Raw genomic sequence first — 18,002 nt, forward strand, 5'->3', positions numbered from 1 at the left:
AAGACGGATCTTCTTTTGCTATCACAAAGTGAGTACAATAAATCTCAATAAAATGGCTGAAGGGGCTGACCCTAGCCTTGGGAAAATTGAAACGAAACTGGATCAACTGCTTCAAATTGTTACTGGCTTTAAACAAAGATTTCTGAGAGTGAAATCTGTATTGGAAAATATTTCCTTAGATATTAAAACAGTTTTAAAAGGAGCAGATGTGTTAGCTGAAAAAATCAAGAAATTAGAGCATCAAGTTAAAAGTCAGGATGAGATTTGAAAGCAATTGAATTATAGAATTGCTAATTTGGAAGACTGTCAAAGGAGAAGAAATTTACATCTGCGTGGTTTTAGACCAGATTTTGCTCCAGGCTCGAAATTAGCTGAAGCAATCCTTGGTTGGATGAAAGCTCAGGGTACCCAGGTTGATTTTGATGACATTTTACGTGTTCTTTGGGGCATTCCACATAGAAACTGGGAGAGGTAAAGAGACATTGTTATGGCCTTGGCCAGTGAGAAAAAAAACTGATATTATCTACAAGTATTTGAAAAGCTGTGCCAGCCTTAAGCAAGATGGAAACGAGATAAGAGTTCTTAGAGATCTCTCCTGGGAAACATTGAGAGCGAAAGCTGCCTTATGCCCAATTTCAAGCCATCTATATCAAAGTGGAAAAAAGTTTACCTGGGGTTTTACAGCTGCCATCTTGGTGTTCCAAGAAAATAAGATGTTTAGAGCATGATCATTGGAGGAGGGAAAGGCACTATTGAATCAACTGGGTATTCAGTTTGGAGAAAGCGAAGCACAAGAAGCAGAAGGAGGGGAGAGCGGAGCAGTTGGAGAGCCAAAAGGAGTAGAAGGAGGAGAAGATTATTTCAGTGGTCACAGTACCCCAGACGAGGAGGAAAGGCAGAGGAGCAGCTGAGGGAGTTAGCAGGGCAGGTGGAGGCCATCAGAAGGGAGCAGAGAAAAACAAGAGCCCAGCGTGAGAAGAAAGTGAAGAAGTGAAGAGTTGAAACTGATTCTGCCATCCCCCTTGCAGATGTTTTTGGAATTTAGTGTTAATTTTTATTCTTGTTGGGGGGAGAAGGGGAAAAGGTAAAATAAGTAAAAAAAAGTAAAAGAAGGTATTATTCAAATGGATAAGGGAGGGTGGGAGGGGAATTTTTCTCTCTAATTAGTTGTTGCAAGTGGAGCTCAGCAGCATGGGAATGCAATCAGGAGAAGTGCCTCATGACTGGACAAGGGTTTTCCTTGTCCTTCCCCTTTTTGGTGGGGGAGCATGGGGGGGAAGCACTTTGGGGGGGGTGACTGGCATGAGAAAGGGGGAAATAAGTAAACCAAGAGCAAAACAAGAGGGGAAAAGGGTTATTCTTGTATATTATGAGTGAGTGTACTATAATGGTTTTAAATGTGAATGGTTTGGGATCAGATTTGAAATGTTACAGGATATTGAGGTTGGCTAAGCAAAATAAGGTTGATATTATGATTTTGACAGAAACACATAAACGACGGGGAGGAAGGGATAAATTGATTAATGATAGAAATTGGAAATGGGTATATGAATCTCAAGGAATGCAAAATAGTAGAGGTACGGCGATTCTTATTCATCAGAGGGTGTTATTTGAAGAGGTTGGAGTTCAGAAAGATAGAGAAGGGAGGTGGTTGTTTGTTAAAGGGAAAATTAATCAAAAGAAGTTGACACTGGCGGCAATGTATGCCCCAAATGCGAAAACAAAACAATTTATAACAAATACAAAGAGGAAGTTGGATAAATTTATGAAGGGCACAACGTTTTTGGCAGGAGATTTCAATGTGCAATTAACAAATAGTAGGATGTTACATTTAAATAGACTTAATATGGTGGATCTCCATGCAGATATACCAAACAGAGGTACTTATTATTCAGCAAGATATCATACATTTAGTTGCATTGACTATATATTAATGAACAGGGTGGGCAATATACAAGTTTAAAAAGTAGATATTAAAAGTATTTGGTTGTCAGATCATGCCCCACTACTGGCAGAATTGGAAATAGGTCAGGAATGTAATCAAAGAATTTGGAGATATAATGCAGTTGTAACTGCTAGTGAACAAGATAAAGATAAATTGTGTGGGATGCATGTAAGGCTTATATGAGGGGACAATGTATATGTATGCAAGTAGATATCAGAAGAGGTGGGGTAGAGAAAGGGAAACGAAGATAAGGGAAATAGATTTGATACAAGAGCAGCTGAGATTAACTAAGAGTAGGAATTGCAATAGTCTATTGAAATGGAAAAGGAAACAATTGATGGTGTATGATGAGATCCAATGGAATAAGGTGAGACTGATGATGCCACAAAAAATATTGAGCTGGGGGACCACATCAATGCAACAAATGGCAAGATATTTGAAGAAGAAGAAGAAAGAAAAATCATGTATATTAGCACTGAGAGACCCCAGTGGAGAGGTTAGATATGGTAAAGAGCAGCTAGAGAAGATAATGAGAAAATATTATGAGTATAAAGAGGAGCAGGTAAATATAGGAGTCCTTAACGTTGGGAAAATAGTAAGTGAAGAAGATAAACAAATATTGAATGCAGAAATTACGCAAGATGAAATTGCTAGAGTAATTAAGGGGTTAAAACAAGCCAAAGCACCAGGCCGGGATGGGTTTAAAGGAGAATTTTATAAAAATTATATGAATGAACTGTTGCCACATTTGGGAAAATTGTTTAATAATATATTGTTAACTCATGATATCCTGCAGACATGGAAGCTTTCAGAGATTGTTACCATCCCGAAGATTGATCGAGATTTAAGAGAGCCTGGGTCCTACCGTCCTATCAGCTTGGCAAATCAAGATTATAAAATATTTATGAAGATATTGGCAAATACACTCAAAAATATTTACCAAAAATAATTGAAGAGGATCAATATGGATTTGTGAAGGGTAGGAAGATAAGTGAACCAATTAGAAATGTAATAAATGTGATATACCATGCTAACGTTACTAAAAGGAAATAGAGAATTTTGAAATTAGATGTTTATAAAGCTTTTGATAAAGTTAGCCATAGCTATTTATACAAACTATGTAAGGAATGAAATACGGGGAACAAATTTTGTGAAATTATAAAAGAGATTTATAAAGGGAATGAAGCGTATATGAGGGTGAATGGACAAAGAATGCAGAGAATTAAAATACAAAATAGCACCAAGCAGGGATGTCCTTTTTCTCCAATGTTATTTGTAATAGCAATAGAGACATTAGCTAATAAGATAAGATAAGATAATACTTGGGTAGGATATAAAATAGGGGAATTAGAAATGAAACTAAACCTATTTGCAGATGATGCAATTATATTGACCTATATGGAGATGATTAAAGGTATAAGAAATTTTTTTCAAGACTTTAAACAGGAATCAGGGTTGTCGGTCAATAGGGAAAAATCAGAGATTATGTGTTTAAATATAGGTCCGAGAGAGCAGATAGAAATTAGGAAAGAATCAGGGTTGAAGTTAGGATTAAGGAAAATTAAACATTTGGGAATTTGGTTATTGAGAAACCCAGCAAAAATCAAGGAGATGAATTATAGATTAATATGGAGGAAAATGTTGAAACAGATGAGGAGCTGGAAAGAGAAAAAGCTAAGGAGAATCTCTAAAATAAGAGCCTTGAAAATGATGATAGTTCCCAAAATGATGTACCTGTTTCAGGTATTGTCAGGGGGTCTATTAGCATCCAAGTTTAGAGAGTGGGATAAAAAACTTAATTATTGGGTTGAAGAAGATAAGAGACCAAGAATAAGGAAAAAGTGGTTAATAGCGAATGAAAAAGAGTATGGAAGGGGAATTCCTTGTTTGGAGTTGTATAGGGAAGCATTTCAAATTGAAAGATTAACGGAGCTGCAATTATTTGAAAATAAATGTATGAAATTGGAAAAACAGATAAACGGGATGAAGAATAGAGAATTAATTTTTATAATGTGGAATAGGAGCTACTTAGATAAATTAATAGGTCCCATGAAAGGGACTGTGGAAATTTGGAAAAAATGGCAGGGGAAAATAAGATTATATAAATCAAAACTGTCATCGCTATATGTAATAAATAGAGATAATGAAACAAATTTAAATGGGGTTATAGGAGAGTTGAAGGGAAGAGAGATAATTAAGATAGAACAGTTATATGAGAAGGATGGGAGGCCAAGTAGAAATGATATAGAATGGTGGTTAGGTAAGGGAAGATGGCTACAAACAAGCACAATATGTAAATATCTGAATGAAAGGGAGAATAAAGAAGCACTATTTAGGGAGGAAATAGAGTTAGAGAAAATAATAAGAGAAAAAAGTGAGGGTACCAAGGCGCAAGCAAGTAATATACAGTGATGCCTAAGCTTACGAACCCGTCGTAATACGAACTTTTCAAGATATGAATCCGGTGTTTAAGATTTCTTTGCCTCGTCTTAAAAACCCTTTCCATCTTATGAACCTGAGCCCAGGTCCTTGGGCTCTCTTACTGTGCCTGTGTTCTCTGACTGCCGAAGGTATTCCCCTGCCTTGTGACTGTCACTGCTGGGATTTCCCATTTTTTTGCACCTGAGGCGCCAGAATTCCCTGCCCTTTTTTGCTTGCACCTGAGGCGGGGAATGCTGGATCTGCGCCATTCCCTTGCCATTTTCCCCTCTAGCCCTCCGCTTCCTCTGCTCCCCTCAGCTACCCCATCCTGCTGCAAAAATCCCCCCAAGCCTGCCGCTTCCTTCGCCCCATCTCGCTGCTAAAATCACCCCTCTAAAAGCTTCCTATCTTGCCCTAAATTCCCCCAAAAATTACCATTCCAAAAGCTTCCTATTTTGCCCTAAATTCCCCCCAAAATCGAGGAATCACGTTTTCATTTTAAAATCCAGCCATAGGTGGACCCATCACTCGTTCTGGGGTACATTCAGTATATCGGCAGGTGCTCATGGGGCCATTATTCTTTCACTGCTCTCATTCCATGCAAGTTTGCTTCTTCTAGTAGTTTTCTTCCCAAGCTCTCCTGACAACACGCTGGGGATGTCCATTTTCTCCAGAAGCTTACGTGAACTCACAATTTTTGTGAATCCATGGGTACATGCTCATGTCATACCGCATTGTCACTGGCTGTGGGGCGCCAAGTGTCTGTACATCTGCGGCAAGGTGGACACATAAGCACCATTTCGGTCACTGTATGTTTGCTTGTACAGCTTAACGGTAATGTATTATATTGGTCATAGTTTCCTGTTCCCAGTGGTTTCTGAAAACACACCAGCCATAGGCAGGTGGGAGTCCGGGTTTGTATAACTTATCTCAACACAAGCCATACCCCCCCTTCCACTGGTAGATGGCTTTTTGTTCAATGGTCGGGCTGTGCCTCCCTCTGTTGGGAGCACCTGCACTATGTCTACTAATCTTATACTTGTTGTGATTCAGCCTGAGGCTCCTCAGGGAACAGCTGGAACTCTGCCGGATCCATGCTCAGAGGGGGAGGACGATGAACAGGAGGGGAAGGACCAGGCAGAAGAGGAAGAGGAGGAGGGAGAGCAGCCTGAGACCCCCGGGGGGGGGGCTCTCCCTAGCGAGTAGCCTGGATTCATTAGATGAAGACACCCAGGCTATCATAGATATGAGGCAGAGACGGGCAGCCCAAAGAAGGGGCCAATTAGCAAGGTATTTTCATCCCTGAATTGGTAACAGCTGGGTTTGGCTGTGGTTCTCCTCAGCAGGGTTGAAAAGGCAGGCCCGCCCTTACTGTATTGTGGAGAGTTATCAATTGGGGGTCCTGTGACCTTGCTTCGATTCTTGGCGTCTCTGATCCTGGCTTGTGGCTTCGAAGGCTGAAGACTTGGGGGAGGCGTGGGTTTTATTACCTCCAGTGTTGTTTTTGCCAGCAAGAATCCTGTTTTATTGCCTGGCCGTCGTGAAACCTCTGTGAAGCTTCATAACGTTCCTGTCTGTAAGAACAGTTTTTGTTACCTGTGTTTGCTTTCAAATATATAAATTGCCTTTGCTTTTTACCAGTGTGTCTGGCTACTCTTTTTAGTTGGTGTTGGCGTCTGGGGGGAACCCAGACAGAACAGTATAACTCTCCACCAACCACCAGACACCTGGTTCACAGTTTGGAGTGGTGGTTTGTTTATTTATTCTTCCTGCTCTCTGCTGCTGGTTCCTTGTTTGGCATTTTTTGCTTTTTGGGTTCCTGTTTTTGCCTTTTACCATGGCCGTTTCTGCAGCTGACATGCAGGCTGTGTTTGATGAGTTGCGAAGGGACATTGCACAGTTGACCCAGACGGTCCTGGTTTTACAACGCCAGGTGGAGAATTTGTCCCAGCCGGCCCCACCCCAGGCGCCCCCTGTGGTACCTCCTCCAGCGCCTTTGCCCAGGAGGAAATGTTTCATGGCGATGCCGGAAAAGTTCTGGGGGGACCGGCGGCTGTTTTCTGCGTTCCAGAGCCAAGTGCAGCTGTTTATAAATGCCCAGATGATGCACTTCCCGGGAGATGACCACAAGGTGGCGTTTCTTTGTAGCTTGTTGGCTGGCCCTGCAGCATCGTGGGTGGCGCCTTACCTGGCTCGGGATGATCCGCTACTTCAGAACTTTGCTGCTTTCTGTGACCAGCTGCATCACCAATTTGCGGACCCGGTGCAGGAGCAGACGGCCACACGGGCGCTGAAGCAACTGCGCCAGGGTTTGCGCCCCCTGGCAGACTACATGGCTGACTTTCGGTCTCTGGCTGGGCAAGTCCAGTGGAATGAGGCTGCCCTGATCGAGGCCTTTCAGGATGGACTATCGGACACTATGTTGGATGAACTGGTGCATGAGGTGCTGCCTGGCACTCTAGATGCTTTCGAGTGGCATTGATTGGCAATAGAGGCCAGGCTGTTGGCCAGGGAAGTCCGTCGAGCGGGACGGTCCAACCCCCGTGCATCAGGCATCCCACCAACACCTGTTCTGCGGCGGGGGTTGTCGACCGTAGGCACCCCGGCTCCGGCCCCTGCACCCCGACGCTTTCAACCAGCGCTGCCTCCATGCCTGATGGATCGTGTTGCCACTGGGGAGCCGATGGACGTGAGTTACACACAACCCCGTCAGACCCCGGATGAATGGGGGCGTCGGCGGGCGGCCGGGTTGTGTTTTTATTGCGGGGCCCCGGGACATTTTGCTGTGGTTTGTCCCCACAAGAGGCGGAGCACGGTGGCTGCCGCCGTTCCAGTACCCTCCAGCTCTCCCGTGCTTCCAATGGCGTCCCCCGTGCAGTTCCAGGAGACAACCTTTTGTGTCCCTGTCCCTGTCATGAACTCTCTGATGGCGGGGCCTTTGTCTGGACGTCCTCAGTCACCGGAACGGTCGGGAAACGAGGGAGGCCCAGCTTGGTGGCAACACTAGGTCGGGCGGGGATCCCACTTTCTCCTGATTCCATGGCTACCGACTCCAGACCGTTTCGATACCTGATGCTCGCTGTGACTCTGCATATTGCTCAACAGACTCAGACTTATCCTGCGTTGGCCCTCGTGGATTTGGGGGTGATGACGAATTTCTTGGACGAAGCCTTTGCCCACCGCCATTCCTTGCCCCTTTGTCCTGTCATCCCACCGTTAACCATGGAGACCATCGATGGGTGGGTGTTGCTGGCTGGTCCCATCCGTTTCCAGACCCTGCCGGTGCGGATGTGCATCGGAACTCATGAGGAGGCCCTGCAGTTTTATGTCACCAAGGGGCTTCATTTTCCTCTCGTGCTGGGGTTGTCGTGGCTGTGTGCGCATGACCCGCATGTGGTGTGGTCCCAGAACCTGGTAACATTCTCCAGTTTGCAGTGTGTGGACCACCACCGACATGTGTGCGCAGCCCACGGCCCAGTGGTTCCCACGATCCAGTTACCCCGTTGCCTCGAGGAGTTCGCCGATGTTTTTAATGAGAAGGAGGCGGATCGGCTACCACCGCATCGGACGTACGACTGTGCCATAGACCTGATCCCTGATGCCAAGCTCCCAGCTGGTCGATTGTACTCCATGTCAGAGCCGGAGCTTGTGGCCCTCAAGGAGTTTGTTGAGAAGAATTTGGCCAAGGGATTTATTCGGCCATCCAAGTCCCCTTTGTCTGCCCCTGTTTTGTTCGTGAAAAAGAAAACGGGCGATCTTCGCCTCTGCTGTGACTATCGGTGCCTTAACGCCATCACGTTGCGGAATAGGTACCCCTTGCCCTTGATACCTGAACTCATGGACCGGTTGCGGACGGCAACGGTGTTCACCAAAATTGATTTGCGCAGTGCGTACAATTTGGTCCGGATGCGGGCCGGGGATGAGTGGAAGACAGCGTTCGGCACGCATTATGGCCACTTTGAATACACCGTGATGCCCTTTGGCCTCACCAACGCCCCGGCCGTGTTTCAACATCTAATGAATGATGTGTTCCGGGACATGTTGGACCATTTCATTGTGATTTACCTTGATGACATTTTAATGTATTCCCCGAACCATGCCTTGCACTTGGACCATTTGCGCCGGGTCCTGCTCCGGTTGCAGGAGCAGCATTTGTATGCCAAGCTGGAGAAGTGCCAATTCTTCCAGACTACCGTTGAATTCCTTGGGGACATTTTGTCTCCAGGTGGCATTTTCATGGACCCGGGCAAAGTGGCCGCACTTCAGTCTTGGCAACCTCCACGACGGGTGAAAGACGTACAACGTCTTTTGGGTTTTGCAAACTACTATCGGGCTTTTATTCCGGGGCATGCCACGTTAACCACGCCCTTGACTTGGTTGTTATAAAAACAAGTCCCGTTGGTTGGGGGGAGGTGGAACAGCGGGCTTTTGAGGCCCTGAAAGCAGCGTTCATGGCGGAACCGCTTCTGCGCCATCCTGATCCCACGCGGCCATTTGTGTTGGAAACAGACGCCTCGGATGTAGCGGTTGGCACAGTGCTCCTCCAAGCCCATCGTCCCAGTGACATGCTGTTTCTGTGTGCCTACTTCTCCCGCAAATTGTCTCCCTCGGAGAGAAATTATACTATTTGGGAGAAGGAACTCTTAGCGGTGAAGGCCGCCTTTGAGCATTGGCGGCATTACCTGGAGGGGACCCGTCACCAGATTGAGGTACGGACGGACCACCGGAACCTCGAGTATCTTCAGACGGCTCAGAAATTTAACCAGAGACAGATCCGCTGGTCCTTCTTTTTTGCACGGTTCAATTTCCGCATCAGGTACACTCCCAGCGCCCAGAACCCTCGAGCGGACGCCTTGTCTCGCAAGCCGGAGTACACGCACCCAAAGGAGCCGGCTCCTCTGCAGATGGTTCTACCCCCTGCAGCTTTGGCTGCGACCCAGGACCCAGTGGACTTGCGTCGCCATTTACGGGAGGCGCAGCGGGAGGATAGGTTTGTAGTGCAGAGGGTGCGAGAGTTAACACCCAATTCCCCCTGGACATTCCAAGACGGTCTGCTCCGGTACCGGGGGCAGCTGTATGTTCCTGCTGGCCCAGTGAGGGGCCTGATTATGGCCCAGTGTCATGACTGTCCAGTGGCGGGGCATTTTGGCCTGTTCAAAACATTAGAGCTGGTCACTCGGACATTCTGGTGGCCACGCATCCAAGATGATGTGCGTTCCTATGTGGCCACCTGTGTCTGGTGTCGTACGGCCAAGGGGGTGACTGGAGCCCCGCCAGGATTACGGCAACCTTTGCCCATGACTGAGAGACCCTGGGGTGCCGTGTCCATTGACTTTGTGACCCATTTGCCTTCCTCAGCTCGCTTCACGGTAGTCATGGTGGTGATGGACATGCTCACCAAGATGGTTCATTTTGTACCTTGCACTAGGGTGCCCACTGCCCAACTCACGGCCCAAATGTTTATCAGCCACGTGTTTAGGTTACATGGGCTTCCGGATCAGGTGGTCTCTGACAGGGGAACACAATTCACAGCCCGGTTCTGGCGGGAATTGATGTCGGCCCTGAATGTGTCTGTGTGCCTTGCATCGACGCAGCACCCCCAGACCGATGGAGGCACAGAAAAGGTCATAGGGATACTGGAGCAATACCTGAGGTGTGTAGTGGCGGATCGCCAGACTGATTGGTCCAGGTTCCTCCCTGTAGCGGAGTTTGCTTTTAACAACTCCCGCCACTCCTCGACCCGACTCACGCCCTTTTTCGCCAATTATGGCTTCCATCCTCACTTCTTTCCCTTGACCCTCCTAGATTCCCCGGTGCCTGCTGCCGAGGACTTCCTCTCGGAGCTGCAGGCAGTCCACGAGATGGTGAAGAGGTACTTGAATAAGGCCAAGGAGGACTATAAGAGAGTGGCTGACCACTCCAGACGGGATGTGCCCCCCTTGGTGGTGGGGGATCAGGTGTGGCTGTCCACGAAATACATAGCCTCTGAATTACCCAGACACAAATTAGATCCACGGTTCCTGGGCCCTTTTCCCATTGAAAGGGTGATCAATCCAGTGGCCTATCGGCTCACCTTGCCGGCCAACTTGCGGGTCCACCCTGTGTTTCACCGTTCGCTGTTAGTCCCTGTCCCTCCCGATTGTCCGCTCCGTCCCAACATTCCCGTGTTTCCTGCCCTGTGTGTTCGTGACCATCTCCCTGAGGCTATGGTACATGCCATTTTGGATTCCCGTTGGGTGGACGCTTGCGTCCAATACAAGGTGCAATGGGTGGAGGGGGACCCTGATGATTGCTCTTGGGTGGAAGCGGCTATACTGCTTCACCCACACATATATTTTACTATCATGCCCCTTATGGGCATGGAGGTCCGAGGCACCGTAGATTCCGCATTGTCAGTCAAAAGCAATGTTATGGGCTGGGGGGTTGCTGCCCTCCCTCTCTCTGGTCGATGGCAGCTGAGGCACCATACACACACATACACAAACACACACACACGGATATGTGAGCTTGCGAAATCGTGTTGCCCTTTATACATTCGTAAGTCGAGGGGGGGTATTGCTATATGATCGGTGATTGGTGAGTTTTTTCTGGGTGTGCCTGTTGTTTGCCTTTAGCCATTCCCCCCCCCTAATATCAAGGGCCACCTGGGTGAGATTTTGAGGCATTCATAAGTTAACTGTTCGATTTGTTTTATTTTAGGTCTCCTGGGTGGGTCAACGGTGCAGCGACATGGGTGCCAATGGTGATGGGCTGGAGTGTCCAGCCAGGAAGGAGGCATAGTTTTAAGAGCTGGCAGAATCCAAAAGTTCACCCAGGAGGAGGTAGGTGGCCAAAACAGTGGCTAATGGGTGGTACCCAATAAGGCTCGGCCAGCAGCAAATGGGGAACAGCGCTGGGTACCGCACGGCTTGTTGGGGCCTGTGAGTATATAGTTGGCCCTTTATACGGGGCAGCAATGAGAAGGGCCCATTGGAGCCTGATGGTGGAGCACGGGGAGTCCCCCCCTCTCGTGGTGCAAGATTGTGGCCTCCTTGTGTGGTAAGGTGTGAGCAGTATGGGCAAGGAAACTGACTGTGAAGTAATGGGTCCCCCCCTCATCCTGGAATGGAGCCCCTAGATGCGTGGGGCTCCATGTGGGCACACTCTATGGAGTGCTCTGGGTTGCCCAGAGAGAAGTCTCTAAGACGGTGATGTGCAGCAGGGGGAGACCTCTGGTTTGTAACTAACCCCCCCCCCAAAGTTTCAGGTGTGCTGTGGCTGCCCTCATGGGAGAATGCCTTTGGAACAGATTATGTACCTGGCTATTAAAGTGGGGGGTCCTCCCCCCTGGAAAGTGAAGGAAACAGTGAGCCTGTGATGTAAAGCAGGAGGGGCAGTATAACACCCCCAAAGTTTCGGGGTGTGCTGGGGCTACGCTCGTAGGAGCATGCCTTTGGAACAGATGTATGTACCTGGCTGTTAAAGTGCCCCCCCCCGGGAGAATGAAAAGGAACAGTGAGCCTGGTGACATAAAGTAGGGGTGTCCCCCAGTATAGCACCCTTGAAGTTTCAGGGTGTGCCAGGGCTACCCTCATGGGAGGATGCCTTTGGAACAGATGTATGTACCTGGGTGTGAAAGTGGGGGGTGCCCCCCTGGGCAAATGAAAAGGAACAGTGAGCCTGGCGATGTAAAGTAGGGGAGGTCCCCCGGTATAGCACCCCCAAAGCGTGGGGTGCGCATGGGCGGCCCTCGCGGGATGACACTGTGGGTGCAGGACAATGAGAGCCTGTGACAGGAGGAACCAAGTTGGACACAGTGGGGGCCCTCTTTTGTTTTTGGGCCCATAGGTGGGCTACATGAATATAATGATGGGAGCCAAGTTGGTGATGCAGTGGGGGCTCCCAGGCACATAAGGTGGGCCCATGGTGGGACCATTTTGGATGGGTGCATTTTGTGGATGGCGTTTGGACAATGACACCTCCAAGCTGGGATGAGGCCTTTAAGTGGCTCCAGGGTGTGTGTCTGGCACCCAGTCTTGGACCTACAGAGGTGCATGGGTGCAGGGGGGAGCAGGGGAGGCTCACTGATCATGACCCGTCCCCTGCTGTGGCAGTAAGGGGTGGAAAATTGGAAATAACAGCAACTGTGTAATCTCGTTTGGGCACCTTTTGGAAGGTGACGGGCCACTCCCCGCAATGGTTACAAGGCAAGGGCGGCCTGGATATGGAGGCAAGATGCCTTTGGGGCTCACCCACCACATGCTCAGACATGACAGACTGGGTAGGTGAGCCTCCCCACACACAAGTGCGTTGCATGGAGCAGGAGAGGGTCAAGTTCAAGTTCAAGGGGACCCTCCCTTGCTCAGCAGGGGGCTTTCGACAGATAATTGCTCAGAAAGGTTTTGAATGGTAGCTCCACTCCCTTTCATTTACCTCTGCAGGTCCTAAGTTATTAATAAATGTATCCATAAATCCCACTTCTGTGTCCGTGTGCTTACTCCGCGTCCACCGCAAATACAGTATCAACTAGGTCCCCCTAATCTATGGGTTTATTTATACCCTCAAAGAATTCTAACGTTAGTAACTTTGAGGAAACCATGTTGCCTTTGCAGAAACCATGTTGATTTTCTTTCAGCAGTGCCTGTTCTTCTATGGGCCCAGTAATTTTATCTTTAATAATGTTTTCCATTACTTTGCCTGCAACAGGTTAAACTGACTGGTCTATAATTTCCTAGATCACCTCTAGATCCTTTCTTGAAGATTGGGGTTACATTTGCCTCCCTCCAATCCTCAGGTACAGTGCCTAAATATTGTCCTAAAATTCTCCTAAAATTTCTGGAATGACTCTAAATCTCAAATAAAATATTTTTCTCTAAACTCCAGCAGAACCTAATTATCCATTCCTCTTTCAAATTCTGTTTTCACAATTCTTTATTTATTCTCTAAGATGCCCATTCTGTCATTAGTTTATTTCTCCACAGATTTGTTTTGTAACTTTAGCAGCTTTACAAAATTATCCATTTTATCAATTTTTTCTTCAGTCTTTTCCCCAAACACTTAAATATGGCATCTAACTTGAAATTCATTGAGACAGTATAGATCCTAATTTGTGAAATGTTAATTTATTTACATTAGAAGATTGGTATATCTTGTTTCTCTTTCTCTTTCTTCTCCAATAGCTATCCCATAGAAGCTCTTCCAACATTCAATTGAACTCAATGTTTGGTTTTGGATAATTTTAAATTAGGGCCAGTCCCTTGCAATCAATGAGCTATGAAATAATACTTTTAAAAGTTGGAAAAACAAATCAGAAATAGCTTTTTAAGTCTGATCATACTGCTTGTATTTAAGACTGAAACTAGTTTATGAATTGTTCAGCATACAAACCATAGCTTAGTATGCATGAACAAACCAATTTATGGTTTGGTTTTATTTATTTTTATTTATTTATTTATTCGATTTTTATCCCACCCTTCTACTTAGACTCAGGGCGGCTTACAACATGTTAGCAATAGCACTTTTTAACAGAGCCAGCATATTGCCCCCACAATCCGGGTCCTCATTTTATCCACCACGGAAGGATGGAAGGCTGAGTCAACCTTGAGCCGGTGATGAGATTTGAACCGCTGACCTTCAGATCTACAGTCAGCTTCAGTGGCCTGCAGTATAGCACTTTACCTGCTGTGCCACCCCGGCTCCATTTATGTCTTTATAGTTGATTTATCACATTGATTAAGAAAAGCCTGGCTTATATGCAGTGAAGGGCTACCAAAATTTTACTACCACACTGTGGGTGTGGCTTACGCAGGACACCTTGAATTTTCTTTCAACATCTTTCAGTGCAAATTGAATGCTCTGGGGTGGAGCTCCATTTTCACTACCCCACTGCGTTCCCCCCCTCCGGTCCTGGCAGCAGCCCATCCCTGCTTATATACTGTTTGACCCAGTCAGTAACTAGGTGGGCACAAGAGTCCTTTTCAATGAATGACTCTACTCTGAATAGTCTCATATTTTAGCTATTCAAAAAAATCAGAACACCATGCTCAGAAAAAGTTCATACATTAACACATTTATATTAATAGTAAGCAACCTACAAGATTAAAAGAACAGAAAACAACTCTTGTTTGCTTAAAATGATTATTATTATTTTATTAAAAATAGTAAATACTTACTGCACTTGAGCCTCTGAGAAAGGAAAGTAGATTTCTACAGACAGGAAGCAGAATTAATAGGCAATTGAAATTCAGACATGCTGCAGGTCCCCGGGCCAATGCCAAAAAAGGCTAAACATCAGACAATGGGATCATAATTAATCAAACAATATCATTTAAGGATACAATGAAAGGCTCTAGGGAGAATCAACATTAAATTATACAGGGACTGTTGATGTCTCCATTCTCAGAAGACCTGGCCAATATGATTATTAGAAAGGAATGCTGGGAATTATAGTTTAGCAACATCTGAAAAGTCATGAGCTTCTGGAGTGCCATTTACAAAAACCTATTACCTTATATACTGCTCAAAAAAATAAAGGGAACACTCAAATAACACATCCTAGATCTGAATGAATGAAATATTCTCATTGAATATTTTATTCTGTACAAAGTTGAATGTGCACAACAGCAAGTAAAATTGATTGCTTCCTAAGTGGACAGTTTGATTTCACAGAAGTTTGATTTACTTGGAGTTATATTGTGTTGTTTAAATATTCCCTTTAATTTTTTTGAGCAGTGTATATATGAATGGGAAGAAAAATAGGATTAAGTTTGAAACAAACACTAACTGCAAATTAATGTACACCAAGGAACTTTGCATTGTTGGTATAACATAGATTAACTGACGCTAACTGAAAGTCACAGTATGGTTCCAAGAGACAGTGACATTATTTAAATTCAAAGCTTCTATGGAGGCAAGACCATTTCAGATGACGAACCCTCAGCTTATTTTAAGTGAGCCTATGGATGACCATCTTGCCCAGAAGAAAGGTTATCAAAAGATGGAGCATGGAGGAAAAGAACGCCATAGCATTGCTTAAACACAATTTGGGAAGAAAGATATTTTAAGAGGAACAAGGGGCGGGGTTTCTCCTGAGACTCTAACTATTGTATATTGCCCTCCTCTCCTGACCATTGGTTTGTTATTTTCAGTGAAACTCTCTTGACAGTTACATTTGCTTATTGATTGTGGTAATTTTTAGAATTAAGTTTCCCTTCAGCATCTTGAGACACTTTCATTTGCTTTTAGGCTGAAAAAGGGAGAAATAACTATTTTTTTCTGCAGCAGGAATGTCCAACCTGGCTGAGGAATTCTGGGAGTTGAGGTCTACAATTTGCCAAGGTTGGATACCCTGCCTGCATTATTCTATACCTACCTAGCTGGATAGTACTAAACAAGATGAATTTGTAAGGTACTACTGTTACTATTTCCCTTCTTGTTCAAACTCTGCTTCCAATTCCTGCATAAAGCAAGAAGAATCAGGTTCTGGATGGGGCAATACTCTTAAGCAACATTTAAGAATACTGTATTTTACGGAAGACTACCCTCTCCTTCCAGTAGTGGCTGATGCCAGGTTCTTGGTGGGGGAAGGGGGGGGGAGACAAATGAATCCTGATGCATCACACATTGTTTTTTCTGCTTTGTAATAGATGTAACAGAACTTCCAGTGGTTTAGGGCTATAATCCTAAAAGGATTACTTTTAGACATAGAGGAGTGTTATATTTGGTTTGCTTGACAGTTGACCGTTGATAAAGCGGAAGGACAAAAAAAGGGAAATGGGCTTGAACAGAGACTTCTAAGGTTGCTTAATAGACAGCTGCATTTTGTAACAGTCAAACTGAAATAAAGTTGCAACATTTCAGAAAAAAGTTATTAACATTTTATCAGGGAGGAATATTCTATATATGTATCTAGATTTTCACTCTGAGCATAATAATTATACTATATTATTTCTTCCCGGTGTATTTGTAGTAAAAAAAAAAAAAGCCAGGCTAATGGTCTGTTAAAATTAATAGCACAGGAAGTAATAAAAATAATTTCTTGGGAAAAGTTAAATCTGTTAATGTTTCTGATCAGAATCACTGCCTGGGACTGGGCTTAACTTTGCTCCCCCTAGGTAGTTTATCTCTTGCTAAAAGAAGCAAGGAAAAGTATTTTGCCTATGCCAGCATTACTGAGAAGAGTTTTAACTTCAAGATTTTTTCCCAAATCAAAGAAAAAAATAAAAGGCTTAATTGGGCCTCTGCAAGCTGCACAGAAAATGGCTGCAATCACAGCCATTTTCTTAATCCCATTGTCATATGGACAACAGCAGAAAGAAAGGAGACTTACTGTCAAATTTGGGGGGAAATGAGGCATTGCTGGTAACCTACAAATTATGAGAGAGTAGACCACTATTTCTCAACCTTAGCAACTTTAAGATGTGTGAAGTCCCAGAATATCCCAGCCATTTAAGCAACTTTAAGATATGTGCTTGAAGCTGCCTGACATATTCTGGGAATTCTAGATGACACATCTTGAAATTGGTATCCACTGAAGTTGATTGATTCTTAACAGAGGGCAGGCATTGTTGGAAATGAATACAACCAAAGGACTATAGATCTCATCAATATAGAATAAATATCAAAAGGAGTGGATCAGAAGACTAACCTTGAAGTATCATTTTCTATAGATTCAGAAAGAACTCAGATAAGCTTCCTGGAACTATCTTTATCTGCATCTTAAAATTAATAGATTCAAATGCGAATCCATGGATTTTACTGGAAATCACACATGGATATTTTGGTTAGCTATCTGGGAGTTCCTGAGAAACTGCTGGCATTAATGACCTAGTGCCATCAGATTTTATTATAACATCACTAAAGAAAAGCTGAGGAGAAAGACTTATATTCAAAGTAGTCATTTTCCTGCCTTCCCTTGTGGATTTGCAGAAACTATCACTAGTACTGTTTTCCAGAGCTGATCACCTTGAAAAGTTAGAGCTGGCTGTATAAATCAGATATCCACATTTTGAGCTGCAATTAGAAGCAATATCCAGTAAACTTTAGAACAATGATGAAGTTCACTGAAACATAGAAACAAACAACATGTGATGTAGGACTTACCCCAAGAAGTTCTCTTGTATAGTAGTACAGGTCCCCTTTATCATATATTAAGTAGTAATAGCAAAAGAGGAAAACATTTAAACCCAGCCATACTAGCTGAAAGAAGAAAAAATAATGGCCTAAAATTATTTTCAGAGCTTTACTGTAATTACAAGATCTAATGAACAGGTTTCTGGAAGCTCTATCCCAGATTTTGGGAAAAATCAAAAGGCTATGCAGCCCAATTTGAACCAATTCTTCTTTTAACAGTTACATACAACAGTTGAGTCCAAATAGGTTCATACAATTATATTGCATTATATTCTATGCAGGCTGGGCTTCTTTCCCCAAGTGCAAAGTGTGCACTTTTCAATAGAAGTAGTCCTCAATTTACAACACTTTATTTAGTCCTCATTCAAAGTTACAACAGCACGGAAAAAAGTGGCTTATGGCCGTTTTTCACATAATTGTTGCATGTGAATGGTCATGTGATCAAAATTCAAATACTTTGCAAGTAATTATGATGGTTGCAGTGTCCTGGGGATATGTGATCAGCTTTTGTGACCTTCTGATGAGC

At 44.8% G+C, this 18,002-nt stretch overlaps 1 protein-coding gene across 1 annotated transcript in view; it reads right to left on the reverse strand.

Moving 5' to 3' along the window:
- The window catches only part of CYBB (cytochrome b-245 beta chain), a 58,590-nt gene that overhangs the window by 39,337 nt on the left and 1,251 nt on the right, over positions 1-18,002 (reverse strand). The window contains exons 2-3 of the mRNA XM_070750551.1: positions 17,447-17,542; positions 14,518-14,628 (exon numbers count right to left, since the gene is read on the reverse strand). Of these exons, the coding sequence (XP_070606652.1) occupies positions 14,518-14,628; positions 17,447-17,542 (207 nt within the window). The remainder of the gene's footprint in view (positions 1-14,517; positions 14,629-17,446; positions 17,543-18,002) is intronic.

The sequence above is a fragment of the Erythrolamprus reginae genome, chromosome 4 (assembly GCF_031021105.1).
Source record: "Erythrolamprus reginae isolate rEryReg1 chromosome 4, rEryReg1.hap1, whole genome shotgun sequence".
Classification (NCBI taxonomy): Eukaryota; Metazoa; Chordata; class Lepidosauria; order Squamata; family Dipsadidae; genus Erythrolamprus; species Erythrolamprus reginae.